This window comes from Harpia harpyja, chromosome 19 (assembly GCF_026419915.1).
Source record: "Harpia harpyja isolate bHarHar1 chromosome 19, bHarHar1 primary haplotype, whole genome shotgun sequence".
NCBI lineage: Eukaryota > Metazoa > Chordata > Aves > Accipitriformes > Accipitridae > Harpia > Harpia harpyja.
Window position 1 is genome coordinate 17,980,822 of NC_068958.1, and position 25,813 is coordinate 18,006,634.

The window sequence follows — 25,813 nt, forward strand, 5'->3', positions numbered from 1 at the left end:
TGTTTAGCTGGCGCTGAGCAATTTTAGTTGAAAAATTCACCCGGCAGAGGCGGACGGCAGAGATGAACCTTGCCCACGGCTTGCGACAGCGTCTTTGGGAAGACCCACCTCCAAGAGCGTCCTGAGAGGTTGCTTGGGGCTCGTGCCCTGGGGAACTGCTCTGCAGCATCAGCACCCTGCCATGCTGTGGGTGCCACCACCCACAGACTGGAGACGGACCTGTCCCACCGAAAGCATAAAGGGAAGAGGGCAGAGACCTTGTTTGGAGCATCTAGGGGTTGCTGAGGTCAGCGTATCTTTTTATTAACAGAATCCTGGGCTGGAAGGACCTGGAGAGGTTGGTTTGTCCATCTCTACCTCAAAGCAGGATCATCTCTCCCTAAAGTGAGCTGCAGTCCACCTTCCTCCTCCGTCCCTCCATGGACAGAGATGTTGTGTGATCCCAGCATGTTCCCAACCTCTCCTTTAGGCCACACAGCCCTCCCAGTATCCCAGGGCCCAATTGTGCTGGTCTCGGTGTGCCAAGCTGGGGACTTGTCTGATGTGCTGGGCCACGGGCAGGGCTCAGGGCACTGGGCAGGGCTCAGGGCACCGTGCCGGGTCAGGGGGAGAGACAGCATAGAGACCAGTGGGGGGGACCCAGAGACCCCTTACCGTGTCCTCAGGACCCACCCAAGGGCTGTGGCTTTCCAGGTTGGAGCTGATCTTCCTTGAGATCTTCCAGGTGCTGCTCTTCGTTCCTTGATGTTATCTGAGATGCCTTCAGTCTTGCAGGAGGTCCCTGCAGAAGTGACTCCCTCTTGCTCCAAAAAGGCCCTTATTCATCAAGCTCTTTCTATTTTCTCTTTCTCTCTCTCTTTTTTCTTTTTTTTCATGGACATTAAAAATCTGAAGGCATATTTAGAGAGCAGACAGCTTTGGGCGGGTGTTGCTGGCTAAAAGATCTCTTCCTTCCCCAGAAACAACCCATTTGTCTGCCTGGCCACCTCCTCCCACCCCAGGAACGGTCGCGCTTGGGTGCACGAAGATCTCCGCGGGATGAAAGTCGCCGGATAAAATATTAGCATCAGGTCGCAGTATTCCTTCCTCCTGGCCAAACTCGCATTACCGATGATGAGGAGCTGAGCTGCGATGCCTGGCCGGTGATGCAAGGCTCGATTTTTCCAGCACGGTTTTCCCTTGGGCTCCACGCTCTCCCACTGGTGCAGCCCCGGGTGGTTTGGGTGTGGAGCTACGCCAGCCTCCACCCGCTCAGGATCCGGCCCTGGAAGCTGTCGAGTTGCAGTTACAGTTGGAGCAGGGCTTTCTTGGTGGTAAGATTTTTTAAGCGCGGCTCTTGTGCCTTGGGGCTTTTTGGGTGGAGCGTTTGCCCCAGCCACCCCCAATGCCCCCCAGTAAGGGGGTGAGCATGTCACCGAGGGGACAAACCTGGGCAGGGGGTGAGGAGGGGTCCTGGGGCCCTGGGGGGGGATGCTCTATAGAGCCCAGGGAGGTGCAGAGAGGGGTGCTGGTGCGGGGCAGCATCCCCCACTCTCTGTCCCCTCGCCCTGCACCAAGGACCCCCTTAATCAAGTGCTGACCCCCTGGCTCAGCCCCCCACCCTAATAACAGGCCTATGCTGGGCTTGGATCCCGCCTATGACCCCAAAGCACCTGCCTGCATCCCCCCTCTGCCCCAGCACCAGCAGTGCCAATGCAGGAGTAAACAGCGCTGGCGGGGCCGGGTCCCTCAGGTCTTTGCCTTGGTGACGGGCTTGTCCCCTGGGTCACCAGAGCTCTTCACCTCCTCCCCAGCCCCAGGACATGGGGCTGAGCATCACCAGCACCCAGGGGTCTAAGAGCCCCCCAAGGAGGAGGGTTTAGGGGAAGGGACCCTGGGGCTGGGGTGGTTGGTACCCCGAGTCCCAGGCTCGGTGTCCGCGGGTGCAGCGCTGGGGAAGGGGCATCCTTCACCCGAGAGCCAAACCGGGACAGAGAGATGCTCGGGGAGGCTCGGGGGACGGAAAGAGGGCCAGGTCTGCCTGCAACCACCCAGCTCCCCACCGGCCACGGACCCCGCACCCGAGGTCGGTCTCTCCTGACCTCTCGGTGAGCGAGGGATTGCGAGCCAGGGAGGGATGGGATCTGCTCGAGCCTCTGCCAAGAGCTGGCTCCAGATCCGCAGCCAGCTCTGGGCTGCATTTCCCCTCCGGCGCGAAGCGGAGCTGGGGTGTCCGGGGTTCACTCCTCGCTGACACCGAGTCCCCGAGAGCCTCACCTGCACGTCGGGCCCCGCGGGGAGGTGAGCCGGTACCTGGGGGTGCGGGGGCCTGGGGGGCTGGGTAGGGGGGGAGCTGGACTGGGGGTGGAGGGGATGGAGGGATGCGGGGATGGAGGGAGGGATGCGGGGATGGAGGAGTGTGGTTGGGAGGGAGGGCAGCGGCGGGGGGCTGGGGGGCTGGGGCGGGGGGGGGGGGGGGTCCCCGGCGGGGCGGCGCCGGCTCCCGTAACCCCGCCGCTCGCTCCCAGCCCTATAAAAGCCCCGGGCGGCGGCTCTTCCCCCGCCGAGCCCCGGAGCAGCCCTCGCCGCCTCCCCCGAGCCGAGCCGGGAGGCAACGGCCGGGGCGCAACAGGGCTCCCCCCCACCCCGCCACCGGGCCCGGCCACGCGTGAGCGGGCCCCCCCCCCCCCCCCGGCGCCGCAGCCTCCCCCCCCGGGGAGGACAGGGCCCGGCTTGGGGCGGGGGGGGCACATCCATCCCACCTTTCCCCCCTCCCCCGCTGGGAAGCGGGGAGGTGCCCCCCCCGCCGCCGCCCCCCTCCCCGACCCCGGCCCGGGGAGGGCGGAGGGAGCGCGGAGCCGCCGGAGCGGGCGGCGGGGCCCCCCCCGCGCCTGGCGCTGCAGGTATCGGGGAGGGGGGGGGACACACACGCAGCCCGGCGGGGCTGAGGGCTCGTCGTGTCCGTGTCACCCCCCCCCCGGCCTTGGCGGCGGCAGCATCCTCCCCGGCCGGGCCCGCATCCCCCCGCGGCGGAGCCGGGGCTGCCGGCCCCCCCCCTCCCCGAGCCCGGCCCGCGGCCCCCTCCTGCCCGCACTTGTTGCTGCCCGGCAGGGCTGGGCTGGCTCCCGGTTTAGGGCGGTTTTATTTCAGGGGGTGGTTTTGGAGGGGGTGGAGGTTGCAGCCTCCCCTGCCGTCCCCCAGCAGCCAGCGGTGTCCGGCTCGGCTCCAGCCTGCTCCCCCTGAGGCCAGAGCCAAGCCTGAGCCCCCCCTTTTCCCCTCCCCAGTCCCATCTCTGCCCCCCTCTCCCGCCTCCGCCGACCCCCAGCTCCTCGCCCGGAGGAAGGGTGCGCGTAGCGTGCATCTCCCATCCACCGAAATCTATGATCAGCTCGGTGTGTGTCTCCTCCTACCGTGGACGCAAGTCTGGGAACAAACCACCCTCCAAAACATGCCTGAAGGAAGAGATGGGCAAAGGGGAAGAGTCGGACAAGATCACCATCAATGTAGGTGGTACCCGGCATGAGACCTACAAAAGCACCCTCCGGACTTTGCCGGGCACCCGCCTGGCCTGGCTTGCCGACCCCGATGCCCAGAGCAACTTTGACTTTGATGGTAAAAGCAATGAGTTCTTCTTCGACCGTCACCCCGGGATCTTCTCCTACGTGCTCAACTACTACCGTACCGGCAAGCTGCACTGCCCCGCGGATATCTGCGGACCCCTCTTCGAGGAGGAGCTGACCTACTGGGGCATCGATGAGACGGATGTGGAGCCCTGTTGCTGGATGACCTACCGCCAGCATCGCGATGCCGAAGAGGCCCTGGACATCTTCGAGAGTCCCGAGCCCGGTGGAGGGGCCGGCGGAGAGGAGCCTGAAGAGGAAGGGGGTAGGGAGATGGCCCTTCAACGCCTGGGCATGGATGACAGGCCGCCGGGGGCGGCGGGGGCTGCCGGAGGGGGTGGTTGCTGTCGGAATTGGCAGCCCAGGATGTGGGCGCTCTTTGAGGATCCCTACTCATCCAAGGCGGCAAGGGTAAGCTCCCGAAACGTGCCAGTGGGGAGGTGGGATGGGGCCGTGCTGGGGTTGTGTCTCCATTTCCTCATGCCCATGGGTGAGATGGACTCTCCTAGTGGGTTGCGTGGGCCCCCCCGTAGCCATCTCCCTCCTACTGTGGGGCACGTTGGCCATCTCCCATCCTAGGGGAAGTCTCTTCCATCATCTCCCCATCCCCTCCCAACACATCGCATCTCAGGGAGCTGGGGGCAAGCCCGCTCCTTGTCCCCTTCGCACCCTCGGGTGCTGCCTGGGCACCTCCTGGGCACGTGGAGGTGAGGGATTGTCAGGGAGAGTCCTTGGCAGGGCTGAGTCCTGGCAGAGTTTCAGGATGCTCTAGGACAGGCAGGACTGCTTGCGTTCCTCTCGTTGGGTTGTATGCGTGCCCATGCCAAAATCCACGTTTAATGGCCCAGGTGTGGAGTGGGGGGACAGGACTGATGCCTGCTGGCACCCAAATCAGATCCTGAAGCAAATGGGATCCTCACGGTTGTCCACGAAGAGCTTGTGCTCCTCTTCTACAGCAGCAGCAGCCCCGAAGGACACCCCGTGCCTCTGCGCAAGCACCCCTCCCTGCCCCCTGCAAGCACCCTCATCCCCGCAGCCCTGTCCCCACCATCGCCGCGTCGATGCTGCCCACGCGCAGCATACGGTCCCCATCAGCACGTGTGAGCGCAGGCTCTCAGCTGCGGTTAACACACAAACACACACACGCACCCCAACCCCCTTTATCCACGCACGTCCCCGGGGACCTGGTACACTGTGTACACACACACATGAGCTCATACGTGCACAAACATCCCCCCACGACCTCCCCTTGCACACACAGACGATCCCTACCCACAGCCACCGACAAGCCCGGGACGTATCCCCCATAACGAGGCGCATCTTTGGGCTCCCAGCCCGGGTCAGGCATTATTCTGCGCATGCGTCTCCTCTCCCAGCTACTCTTAGATCACCCCCAAAGTGCTGCCCACCGACCCCCAGACACCCACCTGTACCCATCCAGTCCCATCCCCACGCTTGTGTCCCCCATCACGCCCAGTTTATAAATCTGCTACACACACACATATAGGCATTTGGGATCTAAATGAATTCTGGATGCATTTAGAGGTGTAAAAAAACCATCAATGGTAAGAAATCCTGCAGGCATTTCACACCCACCAGCAGCGCGCGGGGCAGGGGGTCAGTTTGTCAAGGCGGTATTTTTGCAGCTAACTTAAGTGCAACACACACACACATGCAGAGGATGTTTGGGCAGCAAGAGCTTTACTCATTTTAAAAGGGGTACCCAATCCTTTGTCCATCTTTGAGGGCTTGTTGCCTCTGAGAGATGCTCTGAGTGGTGGAAAGCTCCAAATAAAAAAATTAAAAAAATAAACCTGAGCACAATAATTCAACTCAAATTTTTCACGTTATTATTTGGTTCTGCTTCTCCCGTGTGCTGAGCTGCTCTCGGAAAGGCATTTGCTTTAGCTGGAGGAGTGTGTTGGAGGGAGCAGAGATGGCTGTGATGTGAGCCCTGACTGGGGCTGGAGTGGGATCAGTCTGTACTGGGAGCTCCCTGCTTCCTTCTTACTGCCCTAAGATAAAGGCTCAGCTTAGCACTGCCACGGGGATGGTCACCTTCCAGAGCTCACAGGCTCTTCTGGGTCATGTTTTCCACTCTAAAATATCAGCATAGTTTTGCACTGGCTTAGGAGAACTGCTTCGGCAGAAGGGGAAACTGAGACGTGGAGCAGTGCAACCAACCCAAGTGAGCTCAACCTGCCCAGCGCACCCAGGTAATGCAGGGAACTGTTACTGGTTCGGAGTCACCATCCAGCACTAGGATGCTCCGGGACCCATGAGCATCTCTGCACGTGCAACGTTCATGGTGCTGCCTTGGTGTTTTGGGATGGCTGGAGTGGGATTTCGTTAATACTGCCCCGTTTCAGAGTCTCCCCCTTCCTTTTCAGAGCAAAAGGGGTGCTGCCGGCCATGGCATTTGGCCTGGGGATGCTCGGGAGCAGCCGGTCCAGTGTGTCTTGCCAAACCTTGGCAGCAGCGGGAAGGAGAGTGGTCCCAGGTTGTGTGCGTAAACCCTCTCCCTCGATCATGCGACAGCAGTGACTAAGAGTCTCGAGGGCTGAATTTCTCCGGTCCTTGCTCCTCCTTGCCTGCGGAGCAGCCCCTCGGGCCCTGACTCAGTCGGCTCCTGGCTATTTCCATCTTTCCCTCCTTCCAGCACTTCTCTCTCCTGGCACCTCCTGAGCTGGCGACTACATGAGCGTTCAGTTAGAAATCCCGCCCCAAATTTTTAGTGTCTTTTCCTTGTAACATCGATGCCCATGGGATCTTGGCTCCTGTGTCTAGTCCAGTCTTGGTGAAAATTTGGTCCTTACTGTAGCTGCTGTCCCAGCTGGAGTGGAAAACTCTCTTTCTCCCCATGGGAAACTGCCCTGGTTGTGATTTTACCTCTAGTTCCAAATTTTGCTTACTTGTAGCTCCTCGTTATTTTTCCTTTTGCAGCCTGACTTGTGGGGTCCTGACCTTACTTCCATTGGGATTTCCAGGCTAGTGACCCCCTGTAGGGTCATGGCTTTTTTGGGAACACCCATCTCAAGCTGTTGAGTGCACGTTGAGATAGTGTAGATCATTGGCAGGTTCTGGAGGACTTGTTTGGTGGGACTTTCGGTGCTGTATTGGTGGCTACTGAGTATATGCATAGATTTTATTTTATTTTTAAGACAGTTTTGGAAAAAAACCCTTGAGCTTGGAGCAGAGGCCAAAGCTGAGATAAGACGCCTCCGGTCAGGTCTTCAGCTGCCACAAAACTGGAGCAGCACTATTGACTTGAGGGGGGACGATGGTTGGCACTGGCTGTGAACCTGACTCTCCTATTTTTAGAGGTTGCTTTTGCTCCTGGGGCTAAATCAGATCTCACCTACACGGCTCATACAGCAGGGTTGCTTCATTGCTTGAGTGTTTGCAGGGTCTCACTCTCTTCCTTGGTAATTTTTTTTATTCCTACTTGGCTCTGAGTCTAAGTTTTTACTCTTCACGTTTTCCTCAGATTCCCCATACAGGGAAACTCAGGAACATTACTCAGCCCTCAGCTGAAAAGCGGATTATTTTGGCCACGCCACTGCTACGTAGACACGCTTGTCTGGTTAAACTGGCCTTGCTTTAAGATCCCACTTTGTTGTTGGGTTTGCTTCCTGAATTGCGCGTGGCTGATCGGCGAGGGCTGCCTTCGGAGCTGCCACCAGCTGATCCGCATCACGGCGCGTGGTCCAGAGTGGTCTGATCTGAGGGGTACGGAGCATCTCAGCCCATCCCCAAGTAGGTGGCTGTCACAGGGCGGGGGGGGGAGGATCATCTTCCAAAGGTTTCTCCATCAATTAGAGCCTGGCTTAAACTTCACACCTAACTTCTGGAGGGCTGATGCTCTCTGTGCTGGACCTACATGGGTTTGCCCTTGGGGACACCCCTCAAGGACGCTCTCGGCAGGCTCAGGGCTGCCGGCACGTTACTGCTGGTGTCCGGGGCCGGGTTTTTCTCAAGCGTGACTCAGGCTGTCTCTGCTGCTGATTCACTCCAGCCGAGGACCCGGGCTGTCATCTCGAGCAGGCTCACGGTGTGGCTGCCTGCTGAACGCAGCCGGTCGGGTGGGTTCGACAGCAAAAGGTCACATCTTGCTCAGTGCGGGTGGGGTGGGTTAGCAGCAAAGGGTGCTGTAGCAAGATCTGCTCCCAGGAAGCCAAACCCGCTGTGCTTTTGTGCTGGAGGAAGGTAGAAGAGCTTTTCTGCTCAGAGGCTTTTTTTTCGGGGGCTCTTGGAAACAGATGCTCTGGATAATGGACTCATCATGAGCTCATCTTGTCGGGGAGGAGGGCTGAGCAGGATTGATGGGGGGGGACGACAAAGTGTTTTCTTTTTGACACAGCCTGTGATTTCCACCGCATGCTGCTGGCCCCTCCTCGCTCCCATCCGAGGCGAAGTGGCAGCATGCCGTGGGGTGGAGGAGGCGTGGAGGGGACCAAAGGTCTCACCGGTCGGGCAGAGGGGAGCATCTGGGTGTTACCAAGTCCAAGCAGCAGTGGGATGCTGAGCTCTGCCTGCTCCTCTTCTCCTCATCCTGCCTTCCCAGTCCTGGAACCATTTGTGGGCACATCATCCACCACTGACCCTTAGGGAGCAGGGAGGGGGCAAAAGCCCATCTCTGATCTGTCCAGGCCCCAAACCTCAGTCATGAATGGTGTGAACAACTCGCCTGGGGGGGTTGGGGATGACTGTAGGGGAAAGCTCTTTGAATGAATCCTCTCAAAGTTCCCTTTCCATGTGTGTTCCCAGTGGAGACTTGCTCCAAACCCAGGCTGTTGCAGGTCTCCCTTCATCCCCATCACTGTCACCTCTGGCATATCTCCAGCCACAGCTGGAGCCCAGTACACCTTCCCCTGTACATATCGTAGCACTTGGAGAAAGGTCCTGCACTGATGGGCCCAGACACTGAGGTTTGCTGTCAACTCATGAGACAGGTCCAGGGAACCCTTCCTGTTCTCCATTCTTGGTCTTGGGGAAGTGGGTGGTGGCAGCACAGCTCCTGGGGTGTTTTGAGCCTGTTGCACTCATTTTTATTGAATGAGGACTTCTCCCATCACTGCTATTGTTATTCACTAGCAGGGATTAGAAAAGATGTATCAAAGGCAGGTGACACCAGAAGTGAGTCTCAGGCTCACCAAAGTTATTGTCACGGTGGTTTATAAAATTGCTGCTCTCCTCCAAAGAGGAGAGGTTGACCCAAATGAACTAAGCGGGAGGGGTTGACCCAGATCGGCTAATGGCCTGTGTAATTTCTACTTTTGCAGGTAGTTGCTTTTGCCTCACTTTTCTTCATCCTGGTCTCCATCACAACCTTCTGCCTGGAGACGCACGAGGCCTTCAACATCGACGTCAACGTGACGGAGACCCTCGTGGTTGGCAACACCACAACGATCCTGCTGACGCATAAAGTGGAGACGGAGCCCATCCTCACCTACATTGAAGGTGTTTGCGTCCTGTGGTTCACCCTCGAGTTCCTGGTTCGCATCATCTGCTGTCCAGATAAGCTTCTCTTCATTAAAAACCTGCTCAACATCATTGACTTTGTGGCCATCTTGCCCTTCTACCTGGAGGTAGGTCTCAGTGGCCTGTCCTCCAAAGCTGCCCGGGACGTACTGGGCTTCCTACGGGTGGTCCGTTTCGTCCGGATCCTCCGGATCTTCAAGCTGACACGGCACTTTGTGGGTCTCCGGGTGCTGGGCCACACACTCCGGGCCAGCACCAACGAATTCCTGCTCCTCATCATCTTCCTCGCCTTGGGGGTCTTGATTTTTGCCACTATGATCTACTACGCTGAGCGGATCGGAGCCAAGACGTCCGACCCCCGCGGGAGCGATCACACTCACTTTAAGAACATCCCCATCGGGTTCTGGTGGGCTGTGGTCACGATGACGACCCTGGGCTACGGCGACATGTACCCCAAGACCTGGTCGGGCATGGTGGTGGGGGCTCTCTGTGCGTTGGCCGGGGTGCTCACCATCGCCATGCCTGTGCCCGTCATTGTCAATAACTTTGGGATGTACTATTCATTGGCCATGGCCAAGCAGAAGCTGCCAAAGAAGAAGAAAAAGCATATACCCCGTCCGGCCCCACTGGACTCCCCTGCCTACTGCAAATCCGAGGAAAACTCCCCCCGTAACAGCACCCAGAGCGACACTTGCCCGTTGGCGGTAGAGGAGGGGGCGGCTGAGCGGAAACGGTCAGGTGAGACCCCAAAGGTGGGGCAGAGGGAGGGGGAGACCTCCAGGAGCCCCCGAGGCAGCATTTTTGGTCCCCTGTCTCCGAGAGTCCCTGGGGACTGCCCTGCTGCAGGACGCATCCCCCAGCTCTTGGGTTGGTGAGAACTTGGTGCAGAAAGGGCTGGGGCCCTTGGGAGTCTGGGTATTGGGTGCTGTATTGGTGGACCAGGATGCTACAGATCAAGATCCCCCTCCAGGCAGGGGGGGAAAGGCCATATCCTGCTCTCCTAATGGCACAGATCAAGTCACTGTGGTGTGATTCAAGGTGTCCCTACCTAGCCCACCTCTTCCTCATGCTGACAGAGGTAAGACCATTTGCCTGATTCCCATCTTAGCCTGGTAATGCCCCTGGGGTAGATTTTCTTTTGCTTCCTCCCACCATAAATCAGGGCGAGCTTCACCAAGATGGATAAATCCATAGATATTCCCTGGGGCTTGACCCCACCTTCCCATTCATCTTCTAGTAGATGACCAGCAATGTCAACGCTGCTCCAAATCCTGTGCTCAGGCAGGAGCAAAATCAGCCCCTGTCCTTTTATTATTTGGTCTCATGCACTGAGCTGAAGTTTGGGGTTTGGCCAGTCTTTCCTTCAGGTCAGGACAGGGTATGGCCCCAGCCATGGGCAGTTGTTGGTGGGCACCAAATGCCCCAGATATAGGTGTTTTCCTTTATAAATCTCCCTTTTCCACATTCCTAAGCATCCTGTCTGCCCCAGGAGCCCTGGCAGTGGGGAGCAGTGAGAGCAGATGTCCTGCTCTGGAGGAGCAGGTCAGCCCAATCCCTTTACCCCAACACCAATCCAGGAGCTCAGGCCAGACCCTCACCTGGCATAGCATCCTCTCAGCTAGCGAACCACAGAGTCAGATGACATAAATTAGCACTTCACCGCTAACCTGAGCAGCCTGTATCTCAGTGGTGTGAATTTTGGAGAGCTAATTCCCACTAATCAGGTGGGTGGATCTCAAAGACCAGGGGTATTTCTTCCTTGGCAAACCCTGCTTGGCTTCACACAGGATATTACAACCCTCAGCAGGAGTAAGAGCTGCTGTTTGCTGCTTGGGATTAAAATCTGGCATGGTCCTTCTCCCCTGGTCACTCTAAGTTAGGATGTCCAGGCTGGGATCAGTACCTGAATTTGTGGGTGTTGCTCTGGGCCATCTGCGATCTGGTTTTCTGCTTCCTTGCATGGTCTGAGCAAACCCTTCTGGCCACCCCAAGCACCTCATCCTGTGGGTTTATTGACTGCTGATGGGTCTCTGCCACCTTCTTGCAGACTCTAAGCAGAACGGTGAGGCCAACGTGGTGCTGTCAGATGAGGAGCAGCCGCTGTCGCCGACCGAGGAGGAGAAGCGACCCATGCGGCGCTCCAGCACCCGCGATAAGAACAAGAAATCCTCCACGTGCTTCCTGCTGGCCACAGGTGACTTCTCCTGTGCGGCGGATGGAGGCATCCAGAAAGGTATGGCTGATGCTGGAGGCGTGAGCTGGCACGTGGGCTGGGGAGGGTGAGATGGAGGAGTAGAGGTGGAGGTTTGTTGCATCCATCCGAGACAGTGGTTCATCTCCATCTGCCTGCCTGGCTGTTGTTCTTTCCTCCCCAAATCCACTTGTCTTCCTGCTTCTCCACCTGCTTCATCTCCACCCACCAAGTCTCTCCGTGCTAGCTCTATCCTTTTTGTTTTCTCCTCCCCTGATTGCGACCATGTGGGGACTGTGACCCCATGCTGGCTGCAGCACCTTCCCTGGGGACAGGTCTGTCCCTTTGCTCTCCCGTGCTCCAGCTTCTCCTGTCCCTCCAACTCTTCTTGGGCTTCAATCACCCAACTCAGGGTGGTGTGAGGGGGACATCTCTCCCTGAGACGTCGTGAGGTTGTGACTGAAGGTGGTCAAAATGTTTTCAGCAGGGAAAAAAACCCCACAGGCTTTTCCTTTCCTCTCCCCCTCTGATGTCTTTTGGTGGGTTCGAGTGTGGGGAGCCACGATGTGTCAAGTGCTGCCTTGCCAAAAGCACCAGGCTGCCAGAAAGGCTGTCTCCTCTGGGTTTGGAAAGTGAGCTTTGCTAAGTGTTGAGGTTTTCAATGGGAAACTGTGGGGGAGATGAGTCAGGAAAACACAAAACTCTTTTCTTCCCATGACAAAACAAGAGTCCTCTTCAGCCTGGTCCCTTTGCACCATCCTCCAGCCTTCTCTGCTCCACCAGCAAGCATGCCCTGTGCCCGTCTCCCAGCACCCCAGCCCCTGGCAGGGTAAATCCAGTGCCTACCTTGAGCCACAAAATCCAGCTACGCCCTCAATTGCTGGGATGATTCTCAGGACACAGCTCAGGTTTTTAGGTCTGCAGTTATTTTTGTGTGTCCAGGGTGGTGTAGGATGATGTAGCTGCAGAGCTGACCTACCTCTACCTCCTTGGTATCATCTAATGCCAGTTACTGGGAATGGTGCATGTGAGCTGGGACCAGGCAGGAGAAAAGATGATGTGCTATGTCTCTGAGCTGCACACCAAGAGCTGCTGGCTCCTGGTGTTGGTGATTTGGAGGCCCTCAAGGGTTTGCTGCTGTAGCACTGCTTGGGATGGTAAAGACTGGATGGGCTTGGGACAGAGGGAGGTGTTTGGGGGCAATCATGTTTATTACATTATTAGAAGCAAATTGGTTGCTTCCTCCTGGGAAATCAAGGATTCCCTTTGGCATTCCTGCTCAACCTCATCCCTTAGAGGAAAAAAATGAAAAGCTTTGCTCATCTTTGGGCAGAAGGGTACTATACAAATATTTGTTTGAAATGCCTCATGTTTTTTTCCTGGAAGTGCTTTTTTCTGTGAAGTTGGTCTCTTTTCTTAATGCCTGCTAATGCAAAGAGGTTCTAGTCCTGCTCCAGACTGGGGGGGATGCTGAACTGGAAGGCATGAAGGAGAAGGATGAAAGCCAGTGCTCATCTTCATCCTTACAAGATGCTCAAGTCAGGCATCTCTTCAACTGAAGCATTCAACTGAAGCATTTGAGCTTGGTCCCGCTGAAGCCAGGAGAACCAGAGTAGATCTGAGAGCTGAGGATCCAGTGCTGCTTTCGCTGTGCTCTGAAATCACATTACTGGGTTGCAGGAGACCAGGAGGTTTTTCTTCTTGCATGGTGGCAGCAACAGCTACTTGAAAGGGCATTTTTGTGATCTTTCTTGGTTTGTTCTGGTGTCTTTCCTGCAAGTGTCAGAGTGCTTTTTACAATTAAAAATAGATGTGTACATGGGTCACTTACACCCACCTTGCTGAAATGGTCTTGCACCTGGAGAAAGGTGGATCCAGTGTCCAGAGGGACTTGAATAATGCATGAGACCTTTTGGGAAGAGGGAACCTCAGTATCTGTGTCCTGCTTGGGCTGTTGGGGATGGACTGGTGGGATGCTGGCCCGGGAGGTCAGGGCTGATGTCTTCCCTGGTGAAATGCTCCAGCGTGGTCGGGATTAGTGGTGACCAGAGGTGATCAGAGGGTCAAAGCAGGCTCCTGCACTCCAGCCGAAAGCCGTTGGGAGCCGCAGAGGCGCCTCTTCCCTTGGTCCTGATTTATCTCCTGCTGAGTCTGTTTGTTCTGGTACTGGGATGTTGGCAGCTCTGCAAATTGAGATGAGCTTGGTTCTGAGCCCGACTTGCTGATGGCCATCTGTCAGATCCTGGGACAGGTACTGATGTCTGTACAAGCTGTGGAAATCAGGAGATGGAGCTGGTTCAGGAATATGCTGCAGATCTCGGCATCCATCATGGTTCGAGCCTAATTCCAGCGGTTGGTCTCATTGGGGCAGCTCAAAGAGAAGAGCTACCCCTGCCCACCAGCCCTTGGACCTGCACCCTGGAGAAGACTGAGCTGGATTGCAGTGGATTGCCATGTAGCATGTGTTTTTTGTCCCTATTACTGCTTCCAGTGATGTCACCTTGCTCCCTTGCTGCTGGGGACAGCTTCAGACCCCGTATCTCACTTCAGCACTCAGGTCCTGCTCAGCAGTTCCCCAAAATGTGTCCTGCTGGGGCCCAGGCATGTTGGCATGGGTCTGTCTTGGTATGTGAGCCCCCGTCCTCTGCTTGGATGGAGGGATATGGAGGCAGGATGAATCCAGCGTCCCCCATGCCAGCGAGATCAATTATGATGGTCTAGGAAATAGTAGTGATTGAAACCAGAGTGGGATTTCAAGAGGAGCCACAGGCAACAGGGTTAAATGGAGGGAAGAGGATTTACCCTCCCGGCAGGTCAGCTCTTCCAGCACCTCCCTTTGACGGCACGCTGGCAAGGCAAAGCGGCAATTTTTTATGTGGTTGCCAGAACCCGGAGCATCATGCAGATGATTTTTACTCTGTTGCTATTAGTGCAGGGCCCTGACCAGCACGTGGCTTGAGCGGTGTGGGATCAAGCGCGGGGATGCTCACCTGAGCATCCCCCAGCAATGCTTGGCTGGGGGGAGAGCAAGGACAAGCCCACGTTTGCACGGGAACGCGCGTGCGAGTGCATGTGACACGCAGACGAGTGCCAGGCTGCCGTTATAAACAAGCACAGGCGTTCCTGGGCAATGCTGCCTGCTTGCATTACCCTGTCCCCATCTGCTGCTGGCTCAAAGCATGTGCGAGCGTGCACGTGCGCTCGGGAGCCACGAGCGTTTGCATGTGGGGAGCGTGGCATTGCCAGGTCCCAGGGAAGAGCCCCCGGGGGTTACACACTGCCCCACTGCTCTGTTTATAAGATGTCTCTATATGGCTCCTTGGCAACAAACCCATTTATAAAGCAATCCCGGTGACCTCAGTTAGCACCTCTACGAGTTGCTGGGACACTGGCTCCGTTAACGAAAAGCACCGGTGGCAATTAGCAGAGCACAACCCTCCGGTGCTTTGCAGCTTGACTTTGTGGTGGCACCTGGCTCTGAGCTGGGTGGAAAACCACAATGGCCTTGAGGGATGGAGTCCTGAGCTCCTTCCCAGGTGCTCCCACGAGCGTGGCTTGGGAATAAATTGATGGAGAAAATGAAGTGTTGGGCTTGGGGCAGGTTTGCCTTCAGAGTCCCATTGCAGAGGGGCCCTGGGGCAATTAAGCATCTTTATGAAGTGCTGCCCCAAACTGTGATGCTTGAGACTTAATCAAACCCGGCAGCATGATTTTTGGCCCTGTTCCTATGCCCATTTCTATCCTTTTCTATTCAGTGATCTGAGCAAGAGGGCAAAGAGCATCTGTAAAGTGCTCAACTGCATCAGTGGCTCCTTGCATCGCCAAGGTGGCTTCCAGCAAGCCCCAACCCCGTAACACCTCTCCACCAAATCGATGTTGTTTGGGTGCTGGATCCATCGGTAACCCTAAGCTTTCAGGGACCGGTTGCATCTCGGCACGATTGCTTCCCACGCACATGGCTCAGGGTGGCAGGGAAGTGCGTGAGCTCTTCAAAGAGCCTCAGGGCTCCTGGGAAAAGAGCAAGGTTTGCTGGAGGATGAGCCTGATGCAGTTTTGGGGGTTTTTTTGGGAAGAGAAAGGGGTCTTTGCATCAGCTGCTGTAGGTGGGAAACATCCCCAGCTCAGGGCTCTGCTCGCTTCCCTCCTCGCTCGCTGTGTGGATTCATGCCAAAAAGTAAATAAGGAAATTGCTCTTCTCTTTGGGGCCTGATTCTGCTCTTGCTTCTACTGCGGAAACTGGAAAAGCTTTGCTGAAATCAGCAACAGGTTTAGGCAGATGACCTCTCCGTCCCCTGTGTCCCCTCAGGGGGCTGAGTTCTGGGAAGCGGTTGAAGACTCCCGTGCCTCCCTGCCAGCTGCTGTGGTTGGGAAATGATTAGGAAAAAAGTATAAAAAGGGGATAAAAATCAGATTTAAAGAGGTAGTGCTCTGGAGCCTTTTCCAGACGATGCTCATGTCTCAGCATCCTCCTCGGGGGTGTGTGTGGGGGTGATGCCGTGTTCGCTCCGGTGTGAGCCTTAATCCCTGATCCAAGCCCAAAACAGCCTGGCTGGGCCAGCACCTGCCATCGGTGCCTTCACAGCAAAGCAGAACCTGAAGACGCGCCATTAACTCCCCAGGGGGGACGCAAGGACGGTTTCCGAGCTTGGCGCTGCTGAAGGGGCCATCCATCACCTTGTTTTTCTGCTGTCAGGGAGCCGCCTCCCTCCACTCCCCGCCTGCGTACACACACTCGCACGTACTTGCTTTCTCCAGAGCTCGCTGGTGCTTGCGGGGAAGGCAAAGGCAAGGCTGGGTTTGCTCGCCCGGGTGCTCTCAGGGAAGATGCAGGCAAGTGCGGCAAGGCGCAGGGTGGTTGGGCTCATCACAGCCGGGAGCATCCTTAATTTTCAATATTTTGGCAGCAGAGCTGTCCCTGCAAGGTGCAGTGATCCAGAGAGCAGATCTTGGGGCTCATCTTTGAACAGGACTGCTGTTTGGACCTAAAAATCCAATTTTCAGTGCAAATACTTAGTTTCTTTCCTGAAAGAAAAGTGGCTTTTGACCCGCGAGAGCATTTGTTCTGGCTGTTGCTTTTCAATAAAAGTTGCAGCAATTTCTGGCTCTTTGGGGGAGTGTGAAGGGTTCCCATGCTTAAAGCAATAGAAATATTTTGCTCTTTAATGCAATTTTTTATGGAAAATAACGAGCACATCTACCTGCTCCTTTCCGTACAGAAAGGTGTCAGCAGCAGCTTGCTGCTACAGCTGGCTTCAAAACCAGAGCTGGGGGAATAACTCCTTCCAAATCCCTTATTTGCTTGAGTTCTGCTGCTTTTCCCCGTTTGCTTCAGCCCATGAAATCTCCAGGCTCATTCCTCATTCAGAGCAATTTAGGAAACAAAGCCCAACAACCCCCAGGACTGATTTGGTCTCGCAACTTCAATGACTTTCGAGTCCTGGATTTGGCCAGCGCTGCTCGACTGCATGGGGAGCCAAGGGGAAGGGAGGGGAGGTCTGGAGGATCTGCAGAAGCTTGGTTGCCCTCAAAAAACCCTTCCTGAATTTTTTAAGGGGGTTGAATTGGGATATGGGGCTGGGCGATGCTCACCCTGGTGCTCTTTGCTTTCCGAGCCTTGGGAAGGAGGCTGCTCGGCTCTAACCTGTCCGTTTTCTTCACCAAGGCTATGGAAAATCCCGAAGCCTAAGCAGCATAGATGGTGTGGCAGGATCCACGGTGGGCTTGGCTCCCCTCACGTCCCGCTGCAGCTCTCCCTGTCCTCTGCGGCGTCCCTGCTCTCCCGTCCCCTCCATCCTTTAAAACGCCGCCCGGATCCCGCTTTGTTGTGTCGTGTCGTGTCGCTCTGTCCCATCCCTGCCCCGTGACGTCGGGTGTCCGCGGCAGTGCCTGTGCCCAGAGGAGACCGAGCTGGGACATCTCCATCTCTGAGAAGCGCGTTCTGATCTTCTCCAGCCCAGCGCTGCCACCGTGCTCCCCCTGCCCGGTTTGCAGGACGTGTAACGTCTCCATTGAACTTGTCTCGTGCCCATGTGTTTGGGACGATCCCTGGAGTAGGTGTCTGTTGGTTCTTTGGGTTTTTTTGGTTTCGTTTTTTTTTTTTTTCCCTTGAAACCTTATTCATCCTAAATAAATTGGGCCAACCCATGCGATTCCCTCTGGTGTCGAGCCCTCCTTCCCGTGGGCCGTTTGCACTTGGGCTAAAGGGTGGTGGAAATGCAAGGAGACCATGTTGACTCATAAAATTATATATCATTGTGCTGGAAATGGCTGAGTTCATATCATTTTAGGTCTTTTTTTTTTTTAAAAAAAACCAGCCTCAAGTTTCTGGAGGCAACAGATGAATAAACCTCTATTCCCAGCCCAGCAGCAGTTCCCCTCTTGTTTTGTGCTTTTTTTCTGCCTAAATCACACTTATTCCCTCCTGGCTTGTGTTTGCTTCTCTATCCAACCTCAGGGATGGTCCTGGGGCTGAAGATGGCTTTGGCAGCCTTGGAAACCAGCCCCGAGGTCCTGTGGAAGTAGGAGACTGTAGGGCCCCCGGCTGGGTGTGGGGAGCATGTGGAAGCTGGGATAAAGGATTGGCAAAATATATGTATGGATGCTCCTGGGAAGAGCTGGGAGGTTGTGGGGAGAGCAATATGGGGCCCTGGGAGCAGTTGGGAGAGCTGCTGCTGCTGTTGAATAGTGGGGAAATGAGAGATTTGAGACGAAATGGTGCCTGAATGGATATGGGGATGAATCCTCTTTTGAGATGGATGCGGAGTGGTGGGGCAGAGCATCCCCATGGGGATGGGAGCTGGCTTTGAACCAGGTCTTCCCCTGCCCTTGGGAGGATGAGGTTGGAGCGCCAAACTCCCCGTCGCACCGCTGGTTTTTGCTCACATGTATTAGTTTTTGGGATGATTTTGAATGATCTCGGCTAGAACTAGAACAAAACCTTCAGTCCCCTGACTTCTGGCTCATTTCTAGCTCTGTTGCCCCAGTTTTGCTTCCCTGGAGACGGCTGGCTCTCAGGTGGCTGAAAGGGGCTGGTTTGGCGGGTGCAGCCCTGGTCTTGACTTTCATCCCGGTGCTCTCTCAGCATCTTTCCTTACTCTGAGCAAGTCCAGCTCTGTGGGGCTGGAGCCTGGGGACTTTTCAGCCAGAGGATGGGGAGCAAAGCTTAGCCTTGGGTGTGTTTAAGATAAAAAAAGGCCCGAGAGCTTTTTGGGGGCCAGGCCCTTCCCCTCCCTCTCAGCCAAACTGGAGCTTGTGCTCAGGGGATGATGCAGAGTGAGGATCCCCTTGGTGCAAGGCTGGTGCCCGCACCCCAAAGGAGGCGGGCTGGATTTTAGCAGATTCCACAGCCAGGACCCTCCTGCTCCTTCCCAGGTTCCCAGTGCCTCAGTTTCTCTAAGTGTAGAGAAGGATTAATGCTGGGATCCTCCTGCAGTAAAACTCCTTGCTGCCACAGTGGAAGAGATGCTACACAAGGAGGAATTGTAGAATGCCTTATCTGGCTTATTTTTTTTCCCTCCCCACTGAGTTGAAGGAGCTGCCAGGAGGAGCCAGTCACCACATCGCCAAAACAAGCCCCCTCCAAGTCTTACATGGGGCCGGCAAGAAGCTCTTGCCTTTTATTTCACTTTTCTTCTTTCCCTCCTCTCTTCTCCTGCCCCAGCCGTGTGAGCGGAGCAGTGAGAGTCAAAGGAAAGCAGAAAAGAGGGGAAAAAACTTGGTGCCAGGAGCTGGATCCTGGGGCTTGATGGCAGGAGCTGAGCACCGCATAGACCCGGTGCTGGAGCTGGAATTTCTCTGGATTTGGGGAGAAATGAGGATGAGCCGCATCCCTTCTCTGCCCAGGATGTCCTGTAGTGGTTTCCGACCCCTGTGCCACAGCAGTGATTCAGTCCTCGCTGGCAGCACCTGACTTTGCCATGTGTAGCTGCATTCCTTGGATTTCTGTAATTAAAGTGTATTCCCACACCAAACAATCAGGGTAACTCGACAGGTTCATGAATCACCCCAAAACCCCATGAACTGGGCAAAGGGGCAAGTACGGTGGCACCGTACCGGTGCTTCTCTGGCGCATGCTCCCCTTTGGAGCAGGCTCCTCTCGAAGCAGAATGAGCTGAAATATCCCCAGCCCGTGCGAGCGGGAAGGTCACCCTCCATGATTTCAGTGGTCTCTGAATCATAAATGATTTAACCAAGGTCATGCGCTGACTTTGGGGACGAGCCAGGCATGAAAAACCAGCTCTGCTGCCCTGTCTCTTGCAGAAGCAGCAGATCAAGAGACTCAAACTTTGGGGTTTGAGTCTTTTGAAAGCACAGGATTAACCCCGGAGCAGACGCAGCCACAGATCCCAAGAGATCCCACCCTCTCCTTTCTCCCCACCAGGCCCCCAAATCAGCTCGTCCAAACACCGGAGCTGGTTTCCCAGTGTGGAAAACCTTTGGAGGACCCCCCCAAAAATCTCATCCCCATCAGAGCAACGAGGGTTGAGTGTGAGAGCTGACATGGAGCCGGTACGATGCAATTTTTAGCAGTGGTGTTATGCAACTCGGGAGAAGGGATGACTAATGTGCAAAAAGCTCCTCTAAAACAACCGAGCCCCGAATGGGAGACGGAGGGATTTCAGTGGGAGGCACCAAACTGTTGAAAAACCCATCGCATCTTCTCCCTCTTCCTCCCCGCCTTCTTCTGAACAAGTGATTTGGGGGATGCAGGAGGGGGAAAAACAGCATGTTGTTATTTTTAGGTGGGGTCTGGGTCGGTTTTGGGGGCAAGTTAGCAGGGGTTAATCCCCTGGATAAGATCATAAGAGGAGCTGTAGTAGATCAGAAGAGCAGACCACTAATTATCTCTGTAGCCCAGGGTTTTATCTCAAACAGTGGCCAAAATTGGCTGCCTAGAGAATAGGATAAGAATAGAGCAAGAATATACGATACTTCCCCCGAATATCCTCCCAGCCGCTTATCTATGTTTAGGGATCTGGCGCGGAGCGCACGTTCCAGCTAAGGCGAAAAGCAGCGGGAGAAAGCAAGGTTGTTTGATTTATTTTTGATGAACTGAATAAATCAATAGGAGTCCGGCTGCCTCTGCCCAAGTCCTAAAATGGCATTTAAAAAAAAGATCAACTGGTGTGCAGTGACTGTCAGGGCAGGGAGCTTGCTGCCAGCATCCCAGCCTGGAAAGGAGAGTTTCCCGTGGGATGGGGTGAGCATGTAGGGTCTGAGCCGCTGTCTTGTTCCCAGCAGGATGCTGTGATTGAGCAGGAACATACAGATAAAGCACTGTATGTACCATATATACGTGCCCCTCACCTATGTATAGCATGATGCCCAGCAGTATGGTACCAAGGGGACCTTTAGTGCCCCGTCGCAGCTGCAGATGCACGTGATGCTCAACAGCGGGAATGGCATCAGAGATGCCGCGTAGCATCGGGCTGCCCTGATGTTGTTGGATGTCCTTGCATCCATCCATCTGTGTGTCTGCTGAGACTGGCAGCACTTTGGGACGGGGATCAACCCCCTTGTAACCACCTGCACCCGGTGCAGAAAGCAGCCATGCAAGGGACAAAAGCCGAGCAGCTTTTTTCCTTTGGATCTGGGGGGATTTGGGGGCAGTTGCCCCCTCCATCATCCAGCAGCAGCTTCTTCCTTCTCTCTTCCTCCTGGGAGACTTGGCTCGCTGTCCAATGCCGCATGGAGGCTGCGCTGCCATCCCGGGTTGCGTGCAAAGTATTAATTGTTATTGTTGCAACAACTGCTCTGTTTCTCGGGAGATGCCTGAAAGAGCTGAGAAAATAGAAAGGCCTGTCAGGCAGCCGGGCAGGAGGTTAAGATGTCAAGAGAGTAATTGCTCTACCCAGAAGCAGCCTGTTTCTGGCTTCCCTGGCACTGCCAGGAAAAATCCTCAGTGCTTATTTGATGACAATAAAAAAAAATTAAAATAAATAGCAACCCCATCCCTTGCCCGTGCTGACGAGGAACGGGGAGAGCAGAGGCAGATGCAAAATAAGATGCAGTTGAGCTTATAAATAGGTGCCTCCCAGCTCCCAGTCTGTTACTTCATTAGCTCCGCCTGGGCAATTGATCCTTACATTTTTCCCCCATGAAAAGGTAAATGGAGGCTCAGAAAGTATTTTGCAAACTGCTGGGGAGCGGGTCACACTCTTTCTTTCGTGTGGGACAGCCTGGGGCAGGGTGATGGCTGTGAAAAAAAAAAAAAAATCCTTTGGCTTTTGGAGAGTGAGAGGGGAATCAGCTCGATGGCAGCACTGCCCTGGCACAAGGCTCGGGACCAGCTCTCCAGATTGTGCGGAGGATGCCCAAGGCGAGAGGCGGCTTTGCAGATGTGCAGCCCCCCCAGGGTAGCATCTCTGGTCCTCGCAGCACGGGAGATGCAGGTGGCCGCTGGCTTTTGCTCCATTGTAGTGAAATCCCCCCGTCCATGTGGTCCATGGTGATGGGCATTGCGAAAGATGCAGATGTTGCCTGGGAGGTGTTTAACTCCAACATCTGGGGAGCACGGTGGGGTGCTCTGCCCCATGGGGCACTGCTGGCTCTTCAAACCCCTCCTGTTGCGGCGGTGAAAAGAAAAGGGACCAGCAAAATGTCCTGGGGTGGCCTGGGGAAGCTTTTGAGGGGGATCTGGGGGGGCTGTGGGGAGCCATCCCTGCCAGAGTGTTTTGGCTTTTGGTGATTTCTCTTTCAGCACCTCCCGAGCCTCTCGTCTGCAAATAGAACTTTCAATGAGGGGAAAAAAAAAAAGGGGGGAAAAAAAAAGCATGTGCACTTGCAGACTGAAGTGGAGTTAGTGTAGGACCTACCCAAACATTGTGCTGGAGCAGCTGGGAGCTGGCAGCCCGTGGAGGCAGCACTTAAGGGTGTTTGGGGAGATGCTTGTAGGGGGAAAGTGGGACTGTGTGAACTCACCAGCCCTGGAAATGTGGGGGGGAGGATGGCCCAGACAGCACCACAGCAAACCCTGGGGATTTTTGGGGCTGGGTGACAGCCGGCCTGTGCCAAGCCTCCCACCTTGCCCAAGGAGGGGATGGTGGGGCATCGCCCCACTGTCGTTGGGCGGCAGATCTGCACCCAAAAAAAGGTGGAGGAAGGAGCCGTACGCCACGGAGGGGCTGCGAGGGCGAGAGGGACCGGGACCCGCTGGCGGTGTGGAATCGAGCCAGCAATGATAAGCCGAGACAGGAGGGCGGTTTTCTTGTGGCGGCTTTGTCTGGGGGACAGCGTTTGAACGAAAAAAATCTCGGCTGTTGTTATTTATTTTTAGTCGTGCTAATTTTTTTCCGAGGCTGGGAAGCTGCTTTCCAAGGCAGGTCCCTGGAGGATGCGGGCAGCAGGTCTCGAGCTAGCACACAAAATGGCTTTGAACGGGGAGGAGGAGATGGGAGTTAAAAGCCGAGTCGTGTCCCTGGTAAATCAATCGACCTGACGGGGAATGTTTCTAGCAGGCCACGAGCCCTGCCGAGAGCTTTTAGCTGCTTGCAGGAGCGATTGAACCAGGAACGGTGATATTTTTCAGCAGCTGCTTCGTGCATGGCCAGCGCTGGTCCCCAAATTGGTGCTGGGGAGTGATGCTGGGTCCCCCCAGCTGGTCTGTCATGGCAGGCTGGGAGGTGGGCACCTCTCCTGGAAGCCCTGGGATTTAGGGACTTTAATCTCAAGGGTTTTTCTGGGATGTGGGACTTCGAAAAGCCTCCACGTCTGGGCATTGCTTGCCCAACGTGCACAGTGGTGCTCGGGGGAGGATGAGACCTTTATTTTGGGGAAAATGAGATGTTTTTGGAGCTGTGTTGGGTCTGCAGAGGGGAAAGCCAGGTGAAACCCATGGTCGGGAGCTGGTGTTGGGTTTTGTAGCAAAATCCCTGGGTGGAAAGTGCAGCTCCGTGGCTTATCGGGTGGATCAGGCACTGTCTCCCTGTCTGATGGCCCCTCGCCTGGAAACCGGGTCCTGGCACATGGGTAGAGGCGATGTTGTGACTCAGAGCTCCAATCAATGTTAATTAATTCAATGATAACGAATGAGAGGGGGAGAGAGAGAGAGAGACAAGAAAAAACACTGTGGGATATTAATGCACCAGGCTTGGCTTTGGGACATCTGGCTTGGGGTTGGCTTGGGAAGTTTTGGTCAAGAGCAGCTTTCTGGGAGGAGAGGGCTGCAGCAGGGATGACTTCTTTCCTCTGCTCTTCATTTTTACCCTCAAAATCACCCTGACTCCATGTCTGGTTTCTTTCAGAGAATCATTTCCCATGTCTCCATCTCTGGGTGCATTCTGAGGCTTTTTATAAACATTTTTTCCTGGTTTACTGATGGAATAGCAGCATTTTATCCCTCCAAAGAAGGCCATTTCACTTTGTAGTTACTCTGTTTTCTGCACCCTGCAAAGTTTGGGTCCTCTGGAAGCTCAGTCTCCCTTGCCTTCTCCTATTTCTCCACAAATAGCCAAAGAAAGCAGTGTCTAACAGGGTGTTTAATACTTGTGTCTTTAATTGCAGACACCTGCCAAGACGTCCTCTCTTCCAGTTACCCCCAGGGTGAGGTGGTCACCTTCTCCTGAGCTCCGGCTGGATGCAGGCAGCACCCCGGTGAGGGATGCCTTCCCTGAGGGATGCTCTCCCCAAGGGATGCCTTCCCCAAGGGATGCTTGCCCCGAGGGACGCCTTCTCCGAGGCAGAGGCGTGTGTGCCCCAAGGGATGCTGTCCCTGAGGCTAAGGGATGCTTTCCCCAAGGGCTGCGTTCCCCAAGGCCAAGGGATGCGTTCCCCAAGGCTCAGGGATGCTCTCCCTGAGGCCAAGGGATGCTCTTCCTAAGGCTGAGCGATGCATTCCCCCGGGATGCTCTCCCCAAAGCACAGGGAAGCTCTCCCTGAGGCCAAGGGATGCATTCCCCAAGGGAGATGCTCTCCCCGAGGCTGAGGTATGCTCTCCCCAAGGCTGGGACATGCATGCCCCCAGGGATGCCCTCCCTGAGGCCAGGGGATGCTCTCCCCAAGGAGCTTTGCTTGCCCACCACAGCAGCCCAAAGCTCCAGTTGCCAGCTCCGCAGCTGGGGGGGGTGGGGGTTGGCAGCCGGGTCTCCCCCCCCAGAGAGGTGCCGCATGGCAGCGGGGCCAGGAAGGGAAGGCGGGGTGCCAGGGGCGGCCCCGCTCCCCTGCCTGCTGCCAGCCCTGCCACGTAGACGCTGCCCAGCTCCCCAGCACACCCCTGGGCTGCCCCCCCTCCCCTCGCCCATGCTTTCGGATGCACCTCGCCCCTCCGCCTCCGGAGACTTGCCAGCTGCTCACCCGAGACATTGCTGCCCGCGGCTCCATCCGTGCTCTGACCCCCTCCATTGTCAAATGGCCACTGGGGACCCTTCTCTGGGGTTTCAAAGGCTCCATTCAAGGTACCACGAGTGGGTCGCTGCACCATTGCCCCCCTCTCATGGGTGCTTACCCCAGGGTGCAGACCCCGAGAGGATGGGGGGGACGAGCGGGTCGGTTTGGGCACAGGGACGGGGATGGGAAGCAATAGGTGAATGAGGTGGGGTGAACCCGGCTGGCCTGGAAGGGTCAGTGTCTTTCTAATGCTGTTACATATCTCTGTGATCAAGGCAATACTACTCCCATTTCCGTCTGTCCTGTACGCATGCCTCTACCTGTCCAACCGTACTAGAGTTCGAATAAAGACATCCATGAGCTGAGTCAGCTCCTGTACCCCTCCTGCCTCCGTGTTTCCTTGCCACCGGCTCCCTGTGTGCCCACAAAGCCCTGTCCCCACCCTGGGTGTCCCTGGCAGCGGGGACAGTGATTTCAGCAGTGGCGTTGCCTGAATGTTGTGGTTGAGATCCTTGCTTTCTCGCACAGCTTGGATGAGAGCCCACTGGAAAGCCCACGGCAGACTGGCTTCAACATCCACGCGATATTCATTTGTGGAAGGAAAGGCACTGCAGAGCTGACAAATGCATTGGCTCTGCCCGCTCTGACTATCAAAGATGAAATAATCAGCATTATGGCCACACCAGTGCCATCCTTAGGTTTCAGAGTGAACACTACATTGAGGTGAACGGGCTGGTCCTCCCCAAGCTGTCTGGGCAGCCTGGCCGCAAAGCCAAGCAGACAGCACTACACTGATTCATGGGTTTAGGGCTGAATATTTCACACCCTTTTGAGGCTGGGGTGTTCCCGGTGTCACCTTTTGACGGGCTCCGAAGGAGGTTTAAACACCCTGCACCCCCCCACCCCGAGACACAACGTGAGCCCCCGGAGAGCCAGAGAGGCCTGGCACGACTGATCACTGCTGCAGTGAGTTGGAGGGGTCTTAGCTGACTCCTCCAGGATGGAGATTTTGGGACTCCACCTGTTGACAACCTGCCCCAAGGGCTTGAGTTCTTTTATTCAAGACTGGCAGTGCAGGAAAAGGCCAGAACACTTAAAACCGGGGAGGAGAGGGAACCGAAAAGCTGCCACAGAACTGAAAAGAAAGCAGTGACAAATGTAAGCAATCAGTGGCTGGGGGCCAAAGAGCAATTAAAGCGCAAGCCTTCCTCCGAGGCTG

General features: G+C 55.7%; 1 protein-coding gene across 4 annotated transcripts; it reads left to right on the top strand.

The window, feature by feature from the left end:
• The first annotated feature begins 866 nt into the window (after window positions 1-866).
• Window positions 867-24,972, top strand: KCNC4 (potassium voltage-gated channel subfamily C member 4). 4 transcript variants are annotated; one of them, XM_052815422.1, is made up of 5 exons: window positions 867-1,313; window positions 3,264-4,010; window positions 8,882-9,818; window positions 11,128-11,313; window positions 16,934-17,648. In XM_052815422.1, exons 1-5 carry the CDS (start codon window positions 1,146-1,148, stop codon window positions 17,068-17,070), a joined length of 2,175 nt encoding a protein of 724 aa, XP_052671382.1. In that variant the 5' UTR covers window positions 867-1,145; the 3' UTR covers window positions 17,071-17,648. The 4 variants fall into 4 exon arrangements, with proteins under 4 accessions (XP_052671382.1, XP_052671383.1, XP_052671384.1 ...); XM_052815423.1 differs by lacking the exon at window positions 16,934-17,648 and adding an exon at window positions 23,773-24,972 and having other exon boundaries at window positions 871-1,313; XM_052815424.1 differs by lacking the exon at window positions 867-1,313 and adding an exon at window positions 1,525-2,280.
• The last annotated feature ends 841 nt before the right edge of the window (window positions 24,973-25,813 follow it).

Bases quoted from the DNA above. Each gene is read 5' to 3' on its own strand.
- KCNC4 (XM_052815422.1), top strand. From the start codon at position 1,146: ATGCAAGGCTCGATTTTTCCAGCACGGTTTTCCCTTGGGCTCCACGCT. The intron at 4,011-8,881 runs GTAAGCTCCCGA...CTACTTTTGCAG, and splicing joins ACTCATCCAAGGCGGCAAGG to GTAGTTGCTTTTGCCTCACT. The intron at 11,314-16,933 runs GTATGGCTGATG...TTCTTCACCAAG, and splicing joins GGATGGAGGCATCCAGAAAG to GCTATGGAAAATCCCGAAGC.